This window comes from Dermacentor andersoni, chromosome 2, assembly GCF_023375885.2.
Source record: "Dermacentor andersoni chromosome 2, qqDerAnde1_hic_scaffold, whole genome shotgun sequence".
NCBI lineage: Eukaryota > Metazoa > Arthropoda > Arachnida > Ixodida > Ixodidae > Dermacentor > Dermacentor andersoni.
In genome coordinates this window covers 110,540,687-110,562,661 of record NC_092815.1, presented here as the reverse complement: position 1 = coordinate 110,562,661, position 21,975 = coordinate 110,540,687, and the positions used below count along the sequence as shown (strand labels likewise).

The following is a 21,975-nucleotide window of genomic DNA, read 5'->3' as shown; positions in this document are numbered from 1 at the left end:
GGGAGGAAATATTAGAAAAGAAAATGTGAAGTGGAAGCTGAGAAAATCTCACTTTTCTAACGTGTTTTCAACAAAAATTGTTTTTGGAAAGTGCCACCGCACCACGAATCACGGAGCTATCCATTGATGCATCGCCACCATCTTGATGCAGTCATGTAAACAGAAATCGGAGGTTCAGACAGCTGCAGTACCGTACTTTGCTATGCAAAATTAAATGGAAAAGGAGCGAGTGAAAAAAAAAGAACTTGCATTGCGATTGGTTACTGCTGCTACTTGCGCACAGAAAGTGCTCCTACTGGCAGACGCAGATTTGAATCACTGGCATATGTGTATTGTGCACATTTTGACAACAGTGACCTGTGAACGATGCAATGGTTGCACAAGAAAGAAAGAAAAAAAGACAAAACAAAAAAGGAAGGAAAAAGGCCTATTTGCGTGTGTGCCTTGGTCACGCTGTAATCACATTCACAATTACTCACTCTGTTTTTGAAGCTGGTCTCGCTCGGCTGAGGCAGCATCAAGAGACTCGGATAGCTGGCGTGCCTGCTGCTCGAGCTCTTGCTGCTCCATGCGCCACTTGGCCTGCGCCTCTGCTTCATTTTCCTGCAAGGCACACAGTATGGGCGCATCACTTGACCAAGCAGGGTGCTGTAAATGTCACGAGAGCATGATGAAACTGGAGCCTCAAATTTATAATCCTGCAAATGCTCTCTCTCTGTCTCTATCATGGTTGCATAGTAGGTCTACATGCAGCCTACATGTGACATTTTGAATCTCTCGAACCAGATCAACCGAATAAAAACTTTCACAAAGCTGAATAAATATTTCAATACAGCTGACCATTTGAGAACATGTGACAATCACGAGCATGAACACAAACGTGATTTCCAAGGCCTTTGTTAGCTTTACACACATGCTTGGCAGAAAGCACAAACATAATATACGAATGAAATATAAAACAGAGTGAGCACCTTCAGAACCTAAAACATAGCATGTTGAAATGTAACAAACTGTAGCATTGTAGAAAACTGGGCCAGTTTTCTATCTTTCATGCAGCTGATCTTACTTGAAGTTCTGTAGAAGGAAGGGCAAAGGTATGATTTATGTTTACATCTGTTACCTAACACCCTGTACCTAGTTTTTAATCAGTTTCAAGAACTTATAAACAATGGATAAAAAAAAAGAAAGAATTGTGGCCACACAGAGTTTGAATTAGTGCAAGCTATCTGTAACAGTTTCTCACCATCAGTCATTTCTTATGCAGTAAACTGCAGCATCAGAGCTCATTTTCATGTTTCACAATTTGTGTAAGGGTGCCTCTGTGCTTTGTTATTTCGTGGCAGCAGCACATGAAGGAAAGGATGCAGCATTCTGCTAACGAAGCATTGCAGTGTTTCCAATTCAGCGACTCAATGCCTTTAAAAGTGTCCTGAACCACCTCTCAGGCTTGGTGTCAAAACACATTCCGTAGATAGCATACGCTGCTGAGAACATCTCCACCACATTTTGCGGTCATGCACGAAGCGTGGAGTTCACAAGCAGAGCTCAAAGATGGCTTTTTCACAGACACTCTTTTTTCAAACAGAAGCCTTCTCCTCAGCCATTTCGAAGCTGCCGATGCCTGTCATAGTTTGTCATTGAGCAGATTCCCATAGACGGCTGCTATTGGCCGATAGCTGACATCAAGTGCTTCTTCCTACTGTTACTGTGTATACTAACACGGCTAACTAAACAGGCTGAAGTAAGTGAAAATCTGCTTTCTGAATTTTGATAAGAATTACGCACTTGCGGAAGAAGCCGACTATCGCCCGCTCACACTCAGCCGCGCCCACCCACATACACAGAAACTTTGGCACACTACTTATCAGTGTTGTAGCCTTCAGGTATCACTAATTTCAATTGGTTTTGAACACTCAACTAGCCTCGAACCACGCGAAGTCTAACTAAGACCACATGTAAGGTACGCCTGCCGCACCTCGCGCAGTCGGCATCTACAACAAGTTCTCCTGGCACACACTCCTGGCCGCTCCTGGCCATACACCTTGGCAGACGTTGCTTCGTAATGAGCTATTGATAGCTCATCAAAATACACAATCTGGATTTGGCTACTATCCGTGCAGGACAAAGCCAGTTTGCACCATGTAGCATGGTCAGGCTGGAGCACACGAGCGTGGGCACGCACTATAACCCTGCCGTGCACATAGCAAACACTGTGCTATATGCACTACAGTTGCACGTTGCTAGTATGTCTGCTGCATGGCATAGATACCGTGGCCACCACAGTATGTCACGATGAACCCTCTTGTTGGCAAAACACTTTGACAACTGTGTGCTCCGACTCGTCTCTGTGGGTGGCAAGCATAGTAGAGATCAGTAACCTGAGCGAGTGCCACACATGTCTGACCTGAAAATGAGAAAAAAAGAACAAAAGAACAAAAGAAAATGCCCTACTTATGGCCGGGGCCTTACCCCTTGCTATCCCCACTATGTAGCTTCCAGCGCGCAAGCAGAGACAAAAGAAGCCAGAAAGCCACGCATCAGTGCAATAACTACCTCTAACTCTGCTTATACTTGAAGTATTCTAAAAATTACTGTGGCAGGAGATTCGCGAGGCAACATCCTTAAACAGTGAAGTCATTCTATAAATACTTGGAAAAGTGCTTCGGGGCCCCTTTATACAACGCATTGCCATCTTTCCTGCAACACACCTTACACAAGATTCAACATGTACGCTCAACAATAGGCCAAATTGCCCAGCTCCCACTCCGCAATCAGGCTCACACTAACAGCCCTGTTGGTGGTGAGGGTCACTAGAAGCAAAGGGAAGATGGCAACATCCCATGCATTTAACTGTTTTTGATTGAAGCATATGGATGCCCATCTAGGTTTTGTCAAGGAATATTTATACAGGTGTCCCCTTACAGAATTTTACACAGTCCCCACAGGAACAGAATAAATTAATGTAAACTGTAGAGAAATGACCGTAAAAAGTGTAATGAGCTCTTAAATATGTTCACATTTACATGTGTGTTCCATGCAAATGGGCACTCGATAAAAAAAAATATAGTCAACGCGAGGCAACCATATGGGTGCTATAATGTCAATATATATGCTTCACGTTTTGCTGTGGCCAGTGTACACTTTCTCCTGCTAGTCAACAAACATTAATTGAAACTCTTTAGGGTAATTAACTTTTGGTTTGAATTATTGGGAGCTCATATCATTTAAACTTAAAGTGGCCCTGAACCATTTTTTATCGAAGTGGAGAAAGGCATTAGAAGTGAAAATAGGCTATTTCAGAAATACTTTGCCACAAAAAGTACTTCAATGTGTTGAGCAGAAGCAGAGTTACTGGCAATCAAACATGGCCTCCACTGTGCTCCCATGCCTTCTTCAATGCCTTGCACTGCAAAGGCTACGGCGCAGTGGGGCAAGCTCACAATGCTCCGCCTTCTAAATGTCACCGTGGCGCGCAGTTAAAATTTCATTTTGGTTGTTAACGTAGACACCACAACTTCTACCTTTGGTGCCTGTGACGCACTAAACATAAGCCAAATGCAGTTGTCCTCAGCGAGACGCAGTGCACTTAGCTAGTGGACTCATGGCTGCACCTCACGGCGGCAGCGTTGTCTACACCATGTAGCTGACTGCCGCTTGATGACAGCTATCAGCCAATAGCAGCCACCTAAGGGAATGATGAAATAAAGCATCCAGATTAGAGTGAGGACAGGGCTTTCTGTTGAAAAGAACGTTTGAGAGAAAGGTGGCTTTGCGATCCGCTTGCGAGCTCCACGCACTGCGTACGACAGCAAAACTTGGCTGAGATGTTCACAGCAGGGTATGCTACCCGTGGACTATGTTATTTCGCCAAGCCCAAGAGGTGGTTCAGGCCCCCCCCGCCCCACTTTAATGTCCAACACAGAACTATTCAGTTGTTGTGCTAAGCAACACATGCACCTAGTCGCATGAAAATTATAACATCCCTAAGCTTTTTGTAAAAAATCAGGATCAGCTTCTATTACTAGACAGGTGACCAAGACAGGTATTTAAATACATAAAAAATCAAGTCAGGTTTGCAGCAACTTAATACTTCTATACTGTGATGTTATGGCCGCTTGGTCACTGGCATTATTTCTTAGCGGCACTGACCAAGGCATAACGCCTCTAGAAATTGTAACGTGGCCACATTCTGACGATTTATGCCTGATGTGTATCGCCTGATCAGCAATTTTTTCCATCATATTGCTCTGCCTTAACAACACCAAAATTTCAATTGAAGAATCCATTGGTTCCAAAATTAATTAAGATACAGTCGAACCTCAAAATAACAAACCTCAATTTAATGAAATTATCTAAGTAGCGCTTTTTTTTTTTCATTTCCCAATCCCTGCACCATTGAAAACCACAGTTTTCTTTTTTTTTGCAATTTAATGAGGTCATTTTATACTGCAATCCAGATTTAGCGAAGTTCTCATGCATCGAATGCTTATACCAGGAGCCTCCTTGACAGGCAGATAAAAATGAAAACTTTAGGCAGGACACAGTGCTTTACATGCACCCTTTAATGAACAAAACCCCGCCATTCATGAAAGGCAAGCGGCAGGTTTAGCAGATGGAGTTCTTCGTTTCCACCTGAATTGGACTGAATTGCTCTTTAAGATCAAATAAATATTCCAGCATTCACAAATTCGTTATTTCCCCGATTAGTATATGTTGCCCACAAAGTGTCATCTGCCAGGAGTGTTGGCATCTTTATCTTCACTGCTCAAATATACAAATCTTGGTTGAATGAAACTCGCGATTTAACGAAGTTTTCAGCTGCAGGTAGGACTTTGTTATATCGAGGTTCGACTGTACCGAATTATCTTAGTTTTAATTATTACGAGTTGACTGCAACTGTGAGCGTGAAGGCAAGAGCCAGACCTATAGGTACACCAATGAGTGACCCACACCTGCAGCTGCTGCAGCTGGCGCCCTTTCTCATCGAGTGCTCGGGCCAGAGCTTCCCTCTCCTGCATGAGCTGAGTGGACCGCTCACGGCTGTTCTGGATTGTATCCTTACATTTGGCCATCAGGGCTTCCAGGCGCTGAACCTGCATTGTACAAGCGGTGGACACCCATTGGTTGAACAAGGTCGTTCTGAAGCAGTAGTACTAAAATGGGCATATATAAAAACTATGGCTGCATGAAAACACCACTAGGTTCTAGAAAGCCCTCACTATTTAGTAGAGCCTCCTTTTATTGCTGTATAACCAGACTGAATGGAACCACATGGGTCCAGTGAGCCTTGTTTGGACATACAACTCATGTCTTTTCCAGATTAACTGTTTCAGGGTGCATAAACCCAGTGCACCACACAGTAAGAAACAAGAAAAATAAGGAGTTAAGGGTGACATTACATCTTTCCACAATGCAAGCATGAATGCTGAGTTGTTAACAAGAACCTTTTCCCACAGATGCGTACAGTGGTATCAAATGGACTCAATATGCGACAATGCCAAATGTGTTTGTACAACAATTCCAGTATTTTCTAAGTGGCTGCATTTACAATGAGCACTGGCAGTGTAGTCACAATGGACATTTCACAGAAGCAGCAGGAGTGCTCAGCAAATTGGGGGGAGAGCTGAAAGGTCACTTTTCCACCTCGCAATGCCATGCCAAACTGACTGCAGGAGGCAAAGGCACCACAGCGTACAACATCTCCACCGCTAATACTCCCTTCAAAGATCAAATGCCACTGCAACTTCTGCATTAATGGTTCAAAAATCATGTACATTGGTAGTATCATCCTTAACAGCCCTACATTGTGTGATCACCTGCATGCAAACGTAAACACATAAGAAAATGTAGCCACTAGCCCTCTACCTTTTCTTTGTAGTGCGCCAACTCTTCATCCTGCACCGTGGAATCGCACGGGGCACCGGGGATGGCATTGTTGGCTTTCAGCAGGGCCACCTTGGTCTCAAGCGTCTGGATGATGTGCTCTTTCTCTTCCAGCTGGCAGCGCAGGTTCTCTTCCAGGTGAGCTTTGGCCTGCTGCTCCAGCTGAGCCTGCTCACGCAACTCCCCCATGCGGCGCAAGGCCTTGTCCTGGCTCTCGCTCAAGATGCGCTGCAATGGGCCCACACGTATTCACACACACAAAATAAGATGCTTCCTCATTTCTCGGGCAGCCTCTCCTGATAGGGCCACTACCTCGGGAGTGGCTACCCTGACAAGTCTTGAGGGGCACCGATAAACACAACTACCATTGAACCTCGATACAATGCACACAGATGCAATGAATTATTGGATATAACAAAGTGCACATATATATAACATAAGTATAATGTTTCTCGACAATATTAGTGTTAACGAATAGATGTTTATAATGAACATCAGATATAATGAAGGTATTTTCACCTCAGATGAGAGTTCTTTATTACAAGCTTCGACCATACTATCAGCATGAAGAGTGCTTGTATCTACTTTGCGGGCAAATAGTGGGCAACTGCAAGACAGTGAGAGTTGCCTGCCTAGACTATGTGTGTTGTCCAATTTTTATGAGCTAGGAGAGCCTCAAGCTCATATTTCAAATGATAACCCAACAGAACATCAGCACAAAGCCAGCAAATGTTTCTATAATTCAGAGAAACTATTAGGATCCTGGTTGTCAGTGAGATTTAAGTGGAGTAATACAGCATACAAAGTAGGCATCCTCTATTAGGCCTTTGCTATCATGACAAAGAATGTCTTATCCCACATGTGCAATGCCTGCAATTCAGTAGTGGATGGTCAGTCATGAAATATAAATGAACAGAAAAAGTTTTTCGTTGATATTGTACACAACAAATCTAAAACACGGTTTTAAGGCTAGCACACATCATATTCAACCAATTACATGGTTCTTTTGCCTTTGAAGACAGTTGATATAAAGCGAACTGTCACCCACAAAAACAGCAGTAAGTAAGGATGGTGCTAAGCTACACTTAAATTTACTCATCACTGTTAACCTCAGTTGACTTTACACATCCCACTTTTACCACACTATGGCAATCCCTCACTGCTCAAGTTATTGCGCACTCAGGCACTTATAATGCCTGGAACCAAATGAACTGTATTGGAGAGGAATGCCCGCGCTGCAGCCACGTCGCCAGTCGTCCGGGAGGCACGAGCTCGAGATTGCCTGGGCTGCTCTGGTTGAGACGCTGCCAACGCTGCCTGCTGCTCACTTGTCCTGTCCTTTGTTTGCATTAGATTTTGATGGAGGTGCTGCAGTTTTCCCCAACCCTGAAATTACGCAACTGAACTCTGCTATTCATGCCTGATGGCGCCAGCCAGACATCTCCACCGGTCTCACGAGCCATCGTTTGTGCTGGTGCCCAGCGTCAGTGGGATCCCGATATCTTCAGCGGCGTACCAATACAGAGAACGAATAATCAAACAGGTTCTCTCAGCCTCACTTTCTGACATTATCCACAGAACTGCACTAATAATCTGACGAGCAGGGTTTCAGGCACAGCGCTTGCAGACTTCATAAACTTTCAGCTGCTGTCTGGAGGACATTTATCAGCAATCCCTTAGCAAGAAATTATGGCATATGATATGACAGACACACCATAATACTCCTCTCAAGGCAGCAGCAGATTTTATGGGCTCTGGAGAATGGCTAATGTTTAAGCTTTAGAGATGATTGAAACATGCAGAGCAACCATCTTCGAGCCAATAATATCTGTTATTTTTTTTACTTCCCTCAACACACACACACACACACACACACACACACACACACACACACACACACACACACACACACACACACGCGCGCGCACGCACGCACGCGCACACACACGCACGCGCGCACACGCACGTGCGCGCGCGCGCACACACACACACACTAATCTATGCACACTTTCATATGTCAAACTAGTTCACAAGCAAGTCTAAGACAATATCCATGAGTGATGGCCACAAGAAGCCATACAAACCTGCCAATGTAAAATTATATGTAAGAGTTCAAAGAAGCCTTCATTTAATTCCTAACAAGCAATGGCTTGCTGCTATTTTTAGGCAGCGTTGCTGCTTTCCTTACCATAAGCTGCGACAGCTAAAGAGAAAAGAGGCATGCAAGGCATCATTTCACTTTTGCAAAGGTGATCGATAAGTCAGGCTATACTAAATATTTTTTTTTTATTTAGAAAGGTTGTTCAAGCCATTTTAGTAACTGGGTCACTATTCTGCTTCATTAAGCAAAGAGTCACTTACCCTAATCTTTTCCTTCTCCGCATCCAAGGAACGGTACGCTTGCACTGCCTGCATGAAGAACTTCTGGTTTGGAATAATCATCTCGGGAATCAACCAAAATGACAGAGCCTACCAAAAGCATTTGTATATCAGTCTGACAGCCTTAAACAGCACACACTAGGTGAGCTATTGAAACACGACCTTTCCATGTGGTAAAAACACAATGGAAAAGAAATTATACTGTTAGTAGACGTAGTCACTTTGTGCTGCTATAGTTTCCCAATGTGCAAGGATACTGCATTATTTCTGACTTGCTTCGCTGTAAGTGCATACTAGAATAAGAACCGAGACTGCATCATGGGCCGCACGTTAGATGGGCAATATAATTTAGACATGTAACCTTCAATGCATTGTGATCTGCTATATGGTAGCAAACCTGGTGACGACTTGTCCAACACCACTGATTGCCTTCTCATACGATGAGGTTATTTGTTTTTGGGGTGATGAAAGAAGGTGAACACCAACGTGGACTGGACTTGTCTCATAACTGTGCTGTGTACTGGTTCCTTAACCATTTTATCACATTCTTTCCCCTTGCCACGTACTGCTACGACAATATATGTGTGCATACATTTATGCCCAATAATTGAGAAAAATAAACAGTTGCTTGTCGTGCCTCATCCCCATTTAAGCATGCTTTTTCTCTTGCATCTTTCTTGTTGTTCCAGTAGCGCAGTTTCTATCAATGCAATTTTTAGTTCTTGCCCAATATTTCAGTCTTTCCCTGCAAGTAATATCTAAAAAACTTAGCATGCTAAATGTTCTATTTAGTTGCAAATGAAGTATCATTCTTTGTTTATTACTAAATAATTGACAAACAAGTCCCAGCCTAATTCTGGCACAATCCATGATGCTAAAACAAGGTTATAGAGTGATTGCAAACTTACTTCACCAACTACGTTTCACTTCTGCTTTATTTTCTCAAACACCAAGCAAGTCTACACTCTCAGTCACGAATTTGGTGTTTCAGAAAAGTGTTCCACAAACCCAACTTGACACTCTCTTTAATGTTGCTTTAAGGTGCCCAAAACTGTGACGCAAATAAAGGCACAGCTTCGTGGAACTTGCCTCCGAGTACTTGTTGCGGTACTTGCGGACGCGTGCACGAGCAGTTTGGAAGGCTGCCCAGAGCTCCTCTTTAGAGATATAATCAAGGCTGAGCTCCTCCGCCTCGCTTTCCGCATCTGAGGGGGCGACTAGGGCTGGACTGTTCTCGGGTGGCCGGTACAGCGGCAGCAGGTCCGTGCTGTTGCTCGCACCATCCTCCTGGGGTAAAGCAATCATGTTGTTTGTTAGCAATGTGCAGTCTTGTCTCTGAAAAAGAGTGCTTGGCCTGCCTTTTAGCAAAAAGTGTCATGCTCAAGGTAAGTAGATCAGGCAAAAACACAGACGTTCTTTCTACTGGCCTTATTTACAGACTGCATGTAGTTGCGCACTAGAAAGCTCAGCTGGTATAGCAAAAAAAAGAAAAGAGACAACCATTCCACTCTGTGAAGATGGAATGGCAGCGAAAGCTGACGACAGTCAAAGCTCTCAAACGAAAGGCAACGTGCTTTCGCTGCCATTCCATCTTCACAGAGTGGAATGGTTCTCATTTTTTGCGTTGCGAGTCTGGCGTTGTTACTTGTTCGGAGGTGCCCGGGCTTGCGATTGTCATTTTCATTCAGCATCACAGGAACGTTCTTCGTTGGTGGTTGTTTCGCACCGGCGCCGTTTACATTCTCGTTGCTGTTCCCTCCGGCGCTCCTCGTACGCATGTTGCTCTTCGGGTGAACAAACTATACGTGCCCACCCCATCGATAATGCAGCTGTTTTTAGCACCGATACCTCTCCTGCTTATGTACTGCAATAACCTTGACGTCAAGCTATTGTTCACGGTGAGCATTCTAATCTGTTCTGCATTTTGACATTTGTGCAGCTGCACTGCACCCGTATGGGTTTGTTAGAAATTGCTAAATTTGTTTTTGTTGCCGGTCGCCAAAGAAACTACGGAAGGTTTGTCATATACAACTTTCGCGGTTTAAAAAAAAAAAGAGAGAGAACATGAGAAAGTGCAAAATGTAACGTCAAGTTGCCACAGTTCTGTTTTGGTTTTATAAGCGTCTAGGCATTTTGCTTGTGTAATATTATGTAGCATGCTCCATTTTGCCACTATTTATATGCAGCATGCTTCAGACACAACGTGAATCAAAATGATAGAATTTTGCACTTCGAACATACATAGCACTCTTATAAAGAAGGAATGCCAAAAAGGCATAGCAGAAGACCAAAAGGGCATGTGAAACACCCCTATTTGCCTTTTTCAGTTTGTCAGTCTTCTATATTCTTCTGTTGACATATGAGCACCCAAAAGCACCCAAAAGTGTCAGTGAAAATGGAAGCCACTATTGATAGATTCTGCAAACAGGAGAGCATGTTCACTGGGACAGCAGCAATAGTGGCATTTTTGTTTTTAAAGGAGCATGAAATGGTTGCACACAAATGGCTGAGTGTCATGAACGTTGCACATATAGCATGGAGCACACATGCCAAAAGCTGGGTATGCTTGTAATAACAAGATATGACAGATAAAAACCACAGATGCTTTAGGCATTGCACAACCTTGCTACAAAGTTGCTAGATGAGTGATATTTATTCAGCATTCATGGGAAAGAATGCAAGCTTTCCTATAGCTGTAATTGTCCAGTCAGTCAAGAATCTTACCTCATTTGGTTGCTGGTCATCCTCTGTGATGCTAAAGGATGCCTCGCTGTTGCTGCCGCTTTCTCCAGGGCCCACCTGCATGCCCACACAAGATTAAAAACATCATAAACATCACAGCTGCATGGCAGGAGTTGTCCGTCTGGCAACTACACATCAGACACAAAGTATGATATGTCACGGCTCATATGATGCTTCTACTTGCGATTCAGGCAAACACAACAGGTCACTCACTGCTCACAAATAGGGGCAAAGTAAAATCACTAGGTAGTTTTTCCCATGGCATTTCAATGGGCAAGGGGCAAAATGAAGGAAAGGTATGGCACACAGTACGCACTTCATTATTTCACAGGTGGCTTTCAATCAACCAACATTGCTGCCTGCCTATGGCCTGCTAGAAATTGATGATATGCAAACTAGCACTGTGCTGCAAAGTAGATCACTTGCTGGCTCACGCTTTATGTTAAAGCAAGTACTGCATGCAATACAATACAGCAGTCCCTGGCGGATCCAGAGGGGGTGTGGAGCGCATTCATTCTTGTCATAGGGTGAAAACACGGGACATAAAGACAGAAAAGAAAGGACAGTGCTGACTATTGACTGAATTTTTCTTGAAGAGAGGAAACTATGTATAGAGTGAAATACAACATTGGTGGTGATACACAAATGCACAAAGTGTTTTTTTTATCACCAGCAATTAACCATATGTCAACTGACAGTACTAAGTATGCAGTATGTAGGCACAAGGTTGGGCTGCAGTGGTTGGCCTGACATCTTTGGGTTACGTGCTGCCAATGCTGTTGCGGCAGGTGGGGACAGAAGTGTGGCCATAGCTCTTAAGAGGGAGAAAGAACTTTATTGAGGAAAAAATTAATAGGGTTATGGGGGCCGGAGGGTGAGCCCTCAGTCCGGGACTCCAGTGGCCACAGCCACGCACCGGGCCTAGTCGAGGAGACTCGAACGAGTCTCCAGGTCAGTCTGCGCAAGAATGGCTGCCCAAGGCTCCCTATTTTGTATAGGGCTCATAGCAGGATGACAAGGGAGATTTTAAAGGCCTATGAAATTGCAAAACTAGAGGAAATGTGCATCAACAAGCCATCAGTGTCACTATATGAAAGAGAGAGATGATTCCTCGGTTTATCGTTGTAACTATAGCAGTGCATGTTTTGATCATGCCTTGGACACGTGTACGGTTCATCGACATGCACCAGTGAATGTTTTGTTTTATTGTTGTCTCGTTTGTTTCCGCTCATTCAGTATATATTTATCGATGCTTGCGAAAATAAAATATACAGTTGAAAGCTAGTGCTGTCTGTGTATCTGTTTCTTTATACGTCCTCGTTCAGTCAGGCTTAAGAGATCCTATTATGGATTCGAACCAACTAGTCCGCCAACTTGTTTTAATTCCTGAAAGAATTTTGCGCTAATTAGTGTGAATTTTAATTTTAGGGCCATTATTTGCACTTTCATGTCTCATGGGGTAAAGATGGTCTTTCCCACACCAGGGGCATTGGTTGGCATATCTGTTAGCCAGACAGCATGCCACTGCCCCGGATGGGGTAGGCATTTGTATGGATTTTTCTGTATAGCCAAGCCTCCTCCACTGTTAGTTGCGGGTTTGGCACGGTGAGTTCTTGGCGTAAACAATGTTGACATTCTAAAACATCAAGGTGTGCAGCTGATGGAGATGCACATGAATGTGAAAATATTTCAGGCTGGTAAAGAGTGCAATACAAATAAATTTTGCTTTCTGAAGTCTACTCGGATAGATATGATTCACCTAATGCAAGAGACTCACAGGTGCATGGCAGCTAAGTTAACAAGTACAACTTGTTGGTGTACCATGGTGTACCACTAGAAGATGGCATATTGTATACAATGAAATAAAAGAGAAAGAAAGAAAAAGAGTGTTTATCATAACTTTTTTTTTTTCGTGGATATGCTTTTAGAATGGATGTGGCCCAATTATTGCCATGGAAGCAGCACTAACTACATTGGGTAGGCGGCAGTAATGAATTGCTGATCAAATAACACAGTTGCATTAGCAACAATTACTATGTTTCAGAATTGGTAAATGGGCTCCATTAGTAACTGTTATGATATGAGACAGGGAGTTCCTATATATAACTTAATGACCACAACATTTTCTCTGTGAAAGGTTCTTCTGAAGTGTCCCAGTGTTGGTCGATTGTTATACCAGTGTCAGTACTCAAACTTGAGCCTTTTATGGCTGCTGATTTCGGGCCAAGCTCGGCAATCTTGGCCATGAACGTGGGGCCAGTGTTGCGACAAATTTTTGTTTCATTCGGATAACGCCTATTAATCGTCTTTAACGAGCCCAATAGCAGCAAACTTTAACATGGTGGAAAATGTCAAGGCGAAAAATTATACTGAGATGCTTGTAACCATAAACCGACAGGTGCGCAGCGGTAATGGAGCTAACACAACTACACAAACCAACGTTGCGCAAACTTACAACGCAAGTTGCAGTGCAATACGCCTCCCGAGCCTAAGGCTTTAGTTTAAACAGTTCACGTTAAAATGGACGTACAGAAACAAGTACTGACACAGCATTCTGGCAATTCAGACAGTGAAGAACGCTCTAGCATGATGTGTAGATCGACGTTATCGGATGAAAGTAGTTGTACAGCCGACTGCAACTACTCGTATGAACCAAAAACTTTGACCTCACTTCTTTTTTTATCCATTAGCGGAGCTAATCTTCGAACAAAACCCGCGGCCAACAAGAAAAAGAAGACAACCACGATAAGGATCGTTTTTGCTACCACCATCTCGGCATGATCGGGTGTGCCATGTCGGTGGGAGAGATTCGTGTTCACAGATGTCATCGTTCGGCGCGCTGTCCACGCGGCCGCGTGCGCTCGTGACGCTTTCGCCGCACGCTCAGTTCTTACAGGTGTCACACCAAACTCTTCTAATTTCCGAGAGAGCCATAGGAACGATGCGGCACTTAAGCACCGATAACTCGCGCGTAAACAAACTCACCTGTCCTGCTGGAAACTGCGGGAATCGTATGGGGGACTGCTTGACTTCTTCGACGATTTTTTCCTTCAGACGCTTGAACATTTCTGAGAGGCACCTCTAGGGGAATATAACGCCACGAAACATCGTCCATTTGACCCGAAACCCCCCCGCGACAGTAGTTCCGATTAGCCACACGCACTCACACGGCAACCTCCATACGCCAGCTGCCTTTAGCATGCCTGGCACGAACGCCACAGGAGCACGCCCACGACCTCGGTTTTGAATAATCAATATTACTGCGATTTTCACGCGTCTTATAATCGCACTTAATTAATACAGGTGGATCTCGCTCGATCTGACACTCGATACGAAAATCGCAATGAAATAAGCAATTAGCCCATGCACTTCCGGTATATGTTGCGCTCTATTTGGAGACGTCCGGGAAATCATGGCGCTTGCGCGGTTGTGAACCTCGCTAAGATTGTTCAGCAGGGGTTCTTTACCACGTGTGGACATTGAGCTGTTGTGACTGTGGTCGTGCGAGGACGTCGCAATTATCTGTACCGTAGGATGCTGCCGTCCATATCAAGGTTCAAGAGGCATTAGCTGAGACTTCCAGTGAGTGCGCCCCTCTCGATTAAGTTCGCATCTCGATTTCCTTTCGCCCCCGCACTTGAGGCGACCGCAGCACGAGCCAGCGTCCACCACAGAGCGTGTTTCGAAGGGCTGGCTCTACCGGCGGCAACGATGAGAATATGTGCCTTATTGCCCTCGTGCTAGTGGCATGCCTATGCCGCCAAGTCGGCGAAGGAAAGACACCTGGGCAAGGTGTGGCTGTGTGACAGCAGCGGTGCAGTACTGCTGTGAGTACTATCTACCCACAAAACCTTTTCGACTCTTTCACTAAACACTGGTCAGCATGTAAAGTACGAGTTCCAGAGATTTCCCATCTCGGCGAAACGCTTGTTTAGGGGTGCATTTGGCTTTAGTTTCGGCCACACGAACGTGTTTTCTCTGGACCCGAGTTCTTTTGGGGCGTGTAGGGTGCTGACAACAGATAAGAAAATTAACCTATTCTGAGCAACCTGCTCAGACTTCTCTAAAAATTTCGTGGTGTCCCACGTGAATGTTTAAAATATTTCAGCAAACGTGCATAGGTAAGCATTCAAACTAAACACCAATTGCAAGCCTTGAAGTACTGGCACCATGAATAATTCACGCAGGTCATGATCGCGATCACCTCTGTGATCGGTTAGATCGATGTTTAATGTATCACTAGTTAAAGCTTATTCCTGTGTCATGGTTTACAAGATCCTTGTTCTTGTAGCAGTTATTCGTAAGCGCTTTGTAGGAAGTGTATGCTTTAGAAGGGCCTTCGAGAAATCGGATTAACCGAACTACCTGCCAGCCGAATTCATCCGAAATGCAGGCACTTTGCATTTCATATATTTGCCTGCCATCACTGGTGGTCTTTTTCGTCATATTTTTCGTCATATGAGCAAACACCCATGATCCCACAGGGGTTAGGGAATCGCACGGTAAACGGTGGCCTTTGAGGAGAGGTCTCTCTTGTTTTTGGCACATTTACCCGTCGTACATGTTGCTCGGGAAGCTGTCACGAAATCTTTAAGGTACTTTGTAATGTTGTTCAGAGCAAACGATGATGTGGTTGAGCAAAATTCCTACTGCAGTCATTATAATAGTCCTACTGAGATGTTGGAAGTTTCAACGTAAAAAACAGTTGTTTCCTGTGAAGCTGTGCTGCACATCACAATGTATTGATCAATCAACGGCCTTCCATCATATATGTGTATTGTCTTTTCTTATGGTAATACTGTCTTTTGTGCAAGCTGCCTCTGTGTGTACAAGCACCTCATAAACTGTAAGCTCAGTTTAGCATATCTGTGAGTTCGCGACAAAATACAATTTTAAGACCAGATGTTCAATTTTATTGTTGGACATGGTTATGATTAATGGTTTCGGTTTTGTACACAGGTGTACTTTCACTGAAGAATTTTGGGGCTACTCTAACGTAAATGGTCCTGAGCGCCCTTAATAATTTTGCATGAAAACTAATCATGCTATTTGAATATTCAGCAATTTTGAATGTAACTCCCTGGTTTCATATGGCTTTTGTTCAACTTTTATGTGTGGAATTCTCACTAGCTCGTGATTTGCGATTTTTCATTTCCTTCTGGTGCTCTTTTTTTTGTACTCTACTACATGTGACAAAAACACTGCTGGCTCTTTTTGCTGAAAGTTTGTGCATCAGAGTACAACAAGGCATCCTTATTTTATTGAAGTGTACATTATAGTTTAATTAACATGCACACTAAGAAACTTTGTTGCACCTAATGTGTTTTTGCTACTCGCTATGTGCTGTCAGCACGGTGACTTCTCTGAGTAGCGTTGACAGCTGGGTTGGTCAGTAAAACCTTGTTGTGCTGGTGGCTAGCCCAAAAGTTGCACTGTACAAAAAAGAATGAAGAAAAAAAAAAAGACGCAGGGGACGGTCTGTCTTGTGCAATTCTATCCTTTTTTTTTCCTGGGATTATTTTTGAGCTACTGCCATAGAAGGATTTTGTTTCTTTTTCAAAACTGCTGCTAAAGCTCATTGTAATGTATTGTCATAAGAAAAAGGATGGCACGCTGGGTATTATATGACCAGAGTTTCATAATATCAACTACTTTTTACGTGGTGGCCTTTCCATTGCTCAAAGCACTAAAAAAGAAAAGAAAAGGTGCCATGATAAATGTTAACATTGTCACATATGCCAAACACTTGTAATAATGGTACTGCCAACCTTGAACGATAATTTTCCCATATATTTTCATATTTTACCTTATAATCTAGGAGATGAAGAGATCCACGCCCTTGTTGTGAAAGCAAAATATTTGCTTCCATGTCCGCATGGCTGCAGCCCAATGGTTTGAAAAAGAAAAATGTTCAGGAAAAGAAAAAAAAATGTGCCGCTTTTTATTCAAGTGTATGTGATATATATTCTTTGGTCTGGTTTCTTATAACAGTAAGTTAACCGAGGCAGACTCGGAGAATCCTGAAGCCTTTCAGCAGCACAAGAACCCGACCAGTCCTCGCGAAGTGGAGGGTTTGCGGGTCAGCGGTTCTCTGTTTTGCGTCGTAGCCAACGTTATGGATGCTTGCCAAGCAGCGCTTTGTCCTTCTGTTGACATAAAACTTGCTGACGGTTAATGACGTTCGCAGTTGAAGAGCTAGAACACCGCTATTTTATCTATATTGTATATGTCTACCTATCAACTTTATCGATTGTTTTATTAACTGTTGTTTGAAAGAAAGAAAACTACTAGCAAAAACATTCTGCAAAAAATAGATAAATGTTGACTGCTAGTAGGGTTACCAGGAGAGTAAAAAGCTCTTTCTGACATCACTTTTAGGTATGCTTCTATAAAAGTTTGTTTTTAAATTTCTTTACAGTCATTTTGCTGCATTTTCATGAATATCCTTGTCCAATATTTATGAAGTAAAATTTCAAAGCATCTACTCGGCTAAAAATGTTCATCTTAATCTTAATTTTGTTTTAGCTCTTTAAGGCAAAACAAAAAAAATGCCTGTATTTATTGCACAACAGTAATTGTGGTCTAGTAGTAGATGTTTGGCATGACAATATTTGTTAGGAAATGTGCGCATGTAGCCAAACCCATAATGCCACAGTATTTTTACCTTAAGTAAATTTTATTACAGTCAGATTAAACCAAACCTCCAAAATTTCCATCACTTCTTTGAAGCCATGCTGTAAAAAAAATTCTTCAGACAACCTCACAAAAAAAAAAAGAAAGATCTCCAGAAAAACAGAATACTGTGAAATTCTTCAAATACACAGACACATGAACTGATTAAAGAGTGGTCTTTCACTAATTTGATCATTAAAAGCCTATTTTCGGCCATTTGGCATACATTACTTTGACTATCTTCAAACAGCATACGAAGCAAGTATCTGCGTTATGTCATATACTGACTATGCCTTATAAATACTCTGAGCTTCCACAATGCTTTTTCAACATCCAAGGTTCTCTTATATTGTGTGTTTGCATGCTTACACCTGTTGACATGCTAAAGGGGCTGATGGAAATAGAAGAGGTCACGAGAGCTGAAATCCCGAACTTCTAAGCAGATTCCCATTTTGTTAAAGGGGCCATGGCAAAGCCGTCCAACAGTTCTCTGTTTATATTTGTAACTGAGTAGAGGGTCCAATATGGTTATACACAGACACACACAAAAAACTGGGCTCTCAGCACATATTTTAACTTGAAATTTCAATTTGAAATCGGTGCTTTTCAACTCTCACTGACACCAGCTGCCATTTTGGCAAGGCTATGTGACGTCTGGAACTGCAGGGGCCACCTCTGTGCCGTCAGCTTTGAATCAGTTCGAAATAATGTTGGACGCCTTTCACCACATGCTCTAGCACCTAGCAGCGTAGGAACAGTGTCGCTGAATTGTGCACACGATTCCTTCACTTGAGTGATAAAAAGCAGTAGTAAATTGCAGAGATGCACCAATATGCACATGTAAAAATGAAGTGATGCATGGCAGCCATGGTGTATTTCGAGCTCCTGCAATCACTTCTGGTGTGTGTAGTACACAAAAGCATGGCCTTCGAGACTGGCTTCTGTTACCTGAGGGAGCCGTTTTCAGGGGGGTTTATTTATTTCGTCACCACTCACTGTCACCAGACTGCTTTATGGTTCAACTATGTTAAAAAATTCAAGTATAAGTTATTTACTGCACCGAAAGCACTCAAGCTTTGCCAGCTTTCTGTGGGATGCGCAAACTTTGACTACATGCATAATTTACGCTCAGAAAGTTGGTGTCATGGCCCCTTTAAGTTTCACATATATAAAGTGAGCTTTTATATCCAATCTTCTTTGCCATCACATAAAGCAACACGAAATATGTGTTAAACAAAAAAACAAGTATTTTTAGAATCACAGTGACAAAAAAAAAGTTCTGACACAAACCATTTCATGATGACCACTGACTTTAATATGATTAGCATTCAAGCAATGTACCATATTCATACCATATTGCTGAAGATACATTTATTTGCAATCTCTAGTGGGGGAAGTAGGCTAAGGAGGCTAATCGCATCAACACACCCACATGCCACAGCGCTATCACAGGCCACAGTGTCTACACCTTCGGATGCCATTGAGAATGCTTCACTAAATGTGGCCTCCCAACCACAGCCAGTTTTGTCCAGCTGGCACTGTAGAATTGGGGCTCAAGAAACTTCACTTCGAATGAACTACAGCGCAATTGCATCTTTATCAGGTTTAAAACTTTAATTTTCATTGTCAACTAGAAGTGTGCGCATTCTCACTCTTATCAGGCAAGTATATAATTTCGTTTTTTTGTTTGGTGAGCGGGAATGATGTTTTAGGGGCTGGATAGCAGACAGCAGCAGCACACCAAGGTGGGGGAATCGAGCTACAAATGCTAATTGCATTAGAAAGGATGTGATGGAACTGTTTCCGGTATAACTCTAGTCTGGGTAGTCTGAGTTCGAAGGTTTCTTAGTATGGAGATAACTGCATGAAGAAATAGGATTGTTTCTATAAGCTTGAGGCCAAGAGATAAGCCGTAATGGGGCACAAAACGGAGGATGTTGCTTCATTGCTCAGCGGAACACATGTTGTTTGACTTCCTTCCAAAGACATAGTCATACATTGGCTTCCAATGGGACTGCTACAAGGGGAGCGGGCCACATGTGCAGTGTGCTGCCGGTGTATTTTCTGAAAGTACTGCCATATCAGAAGACTTAGAAAAGTCAAACAGGACAATGCATCAGTGAATGTACTTTTTGTAAGACAGTAGAACAAATATCTACCACCTGCAGGCAATAGTGGCATCAGATTTTTTTTGTAGCTTGTGGAACAACCTGTGAGCAAATTTGGTACAGTACCAATGATTATATGTATAGTGCAACCATTTGCACCTTTTCTTCCGTCGTGTAGCATTAAAAGAGTAATTTTTTTTTATTGGAGCAAAGGCAGAAGAACACTGTTTTGTGATTTTAAACTAATATAGTATTTTCTTTGCACTGTCCTTGGTTGAATGTGCTCAATTACTTGGGGTGTGCCAAAAATAAAAGTAAAGTGCACTTTTGCAACTGCCATCAATATGCCCATTCAATAACCTCATACAATTGTTGGTTGATCGCCATGCCTGTACTTCACAGCAAGCAGTGTACATGCAGTCGTATGAGATTTGAATGCTCAGCTTTTGTCCTCGGTATTCTCTTAAACCTTAATTAGTGCGTACTGCACCAAGTCGTTACACAACTTTTCCATTGCACTGATCAAGGGCAAGTTGATTCAATGATTGAGGTAAATATATTGAAGTGTTGTTTCGAGGTTGAACCTTGGTATAACACACTGATATACCAACTCATCTGATACATAATACAAAAGTTTAAATTTACATGGCAAAGGTTAATTTTAGTGGCCATAAAAAACTTTAAATGCAGGGCTTCATGTGGTTGTTGCTTTAGCAAAACAAATTTTCTTTTGTGTGTAACTTGGAATATGTAAGCCAGCAATAAAAAGCTGAGGTTTTAGTTTCAAAGGCAAATAAGAAAGACTCTTCTGTTCACTCGGGTCATAGTGCATATACACAAGATTTTTGTATTTTTGTGCCACCTATGAACAACAAACAGAGGTCATATTCTTGATATATTGCTTTTAGGGATATGAATGCATATTGACTGGCTAAGCCAGAAGAATTGTTTGCAAGTGACACACGTCCCATCAGCATTATTTCTGTGTAACACAGAATAAAGAAATTCGTACAGTTAGGTTTTGTGGGACCAGTTCTGTATTGTATGACTAGATTGTGCCAAGAACTTTATGAAAGGCATGTACCTGCTAACACCTTGAATTGTTTGGTAGTTTGTCTCATATGCAGAAGAGCAGAGGAGCTGGGCTTCTTCTCTCCAAATTAGTATGTCCTATGAAATCCTTATGTAGACTTTATTTGTATACCATAACAATAATGCACAATATTGCAATGATTAGTGTAATACTGCACCTTACCAATCCTTTAGTCACATTTGTGACTAGTGTAGGATCATGTCATATGCTCTGTTCAGTTTTTGATAGAGGTGAGCAAATATCAAATTTTTACAACACAAATCGAATATGGATAGTAAGTATCAAATATTGAATCACTATTTGATTCAATATTCGGTAGCCTTTACTAGGTGTTGAGGTCTAGGGTTGAGGTCTAGGTGTCTAGGTGTTGAGATAATGATGCAGCACCTGGGTGGGAGCATGCTTGTACCTATTTTACTGCTGGGTACCCGGCGGCCACTCTAGGCTGCCTCTCAAATGCTCTTCAACAAGGCCGTCTGTGGTTGAACAAGGGGCATCCAGAGACCACCCACATAATCTCTACAGGACCCTCTTTCAAGATGCAAACACCCACAATCAAATGCAGACATATATTTACAGAAGAAATAATATATTTTGGTATTGTCACACACTGCGCCTGTACTGGCTAATTTAAAGAAGACAGCCAACTATCAGGGACAAAGGATCAATCTTAAACACTAGATCACTAGTGGTCATTAAAAAAACTACATGAATGGCCTCTCAACTACTTTAGAGCCTGGTTGCAAGAAAGATTTCCAAGAACGCTGCTACATGACTAGGTTTTTGAAAATGCTAAATAAGTGGTAGCCAAAAAAAGATAAAATGTTCTGGAAAAAAAAGCTTCTGTGCAGGACTTGTGTGCCATAGACACATGTGACAGGAGCCTGTTGCGATCTGAATCCAACAGATTGTACCCCTAAAGTTAAAGCTGTGACATCACCAGATTTCCAGAAACACTAAATGACAGACTAAAAGCAATAATCGCAGGTTGTCACGTAGGTTTCCACCAGTAAACCGAAAACAAAGCTTGCATTACCCATTTTGTTTCTGTATTGTCTTCAAAACATTTGTTGTTGTCTTACTTCTGATGATTTTTGG

The 21,975-nt window shown here is 42.6% G+C and overlaps 2 protein-coding genes across 4 annotated transcripts in view; one reads left to right on the top strand and one right to left on the bottom strand.

Annotated features, from left to right (window-relative positions):
* LOC126541228 (uncharacterized) overlaps positions 1 to 14,239 on the bottom strand; it is a 39,998-nt gene extending 25,759 nt beyond the window's left edge. For 2 of the 3 annotated variants that reach the window (XM_050187912.3, XM_050187913.3), the window contains exons 1-7: positions 13,990 to 14,239; positions 10,987 to 11,061; positions 9,348 to 9,549; positions 8,245 to 8,288; positions 5,866 to 6,111; positions 4,953 to 5,093; positions 480 to 603 (exon numbers count right to left, since the gene is read on the bottom strand). In XM_050187912.3, the coding sequence (XP_050043869.1) occupies positions 480 to 603; positions 4,953 to 5,093; positions 5,866 to 6,111; positions 8,245 to 8,288; positions 9,348 to 9,549; positions 10,987 to 11,061; positions 13,990 to 14,070 (913 nt within the window). In that variant the 5' untranslated portion in view covers positions 14,071 to 14,239. The remainder of the gene's footprint in view (positions 1 to 479; positions 604 to 4,952; positions 5,094 to 5,865; positions 6,112 to 8,244; positions 8,289 to 9,347; positions 9,550 to 10,986; positions 11,062 to 13,989) is intronic. The other variant, XM_050187914.3, reaches the window with a different exon arrangement.
* Positions 14,240 to 14,377: 138 nt separating this feature from the next.
* LOC126541240 (leucine-rich repeat flightless-interacting protein 2) overlaps positions 14,378 to 21,975 on the top strand; it is a 53,078-nt gene continuing 45,480 nt past the window's right edge. Inside the window, exon 1 of the mRNA XM_050187934.3 lies at positions 14,378 to 14,831. The gene's annotated coding sequence lies outside the window, so the exon portion shown is untranslated. The remainder of the gene's footprint in view (positions 14,832 to 21,975) is intronic.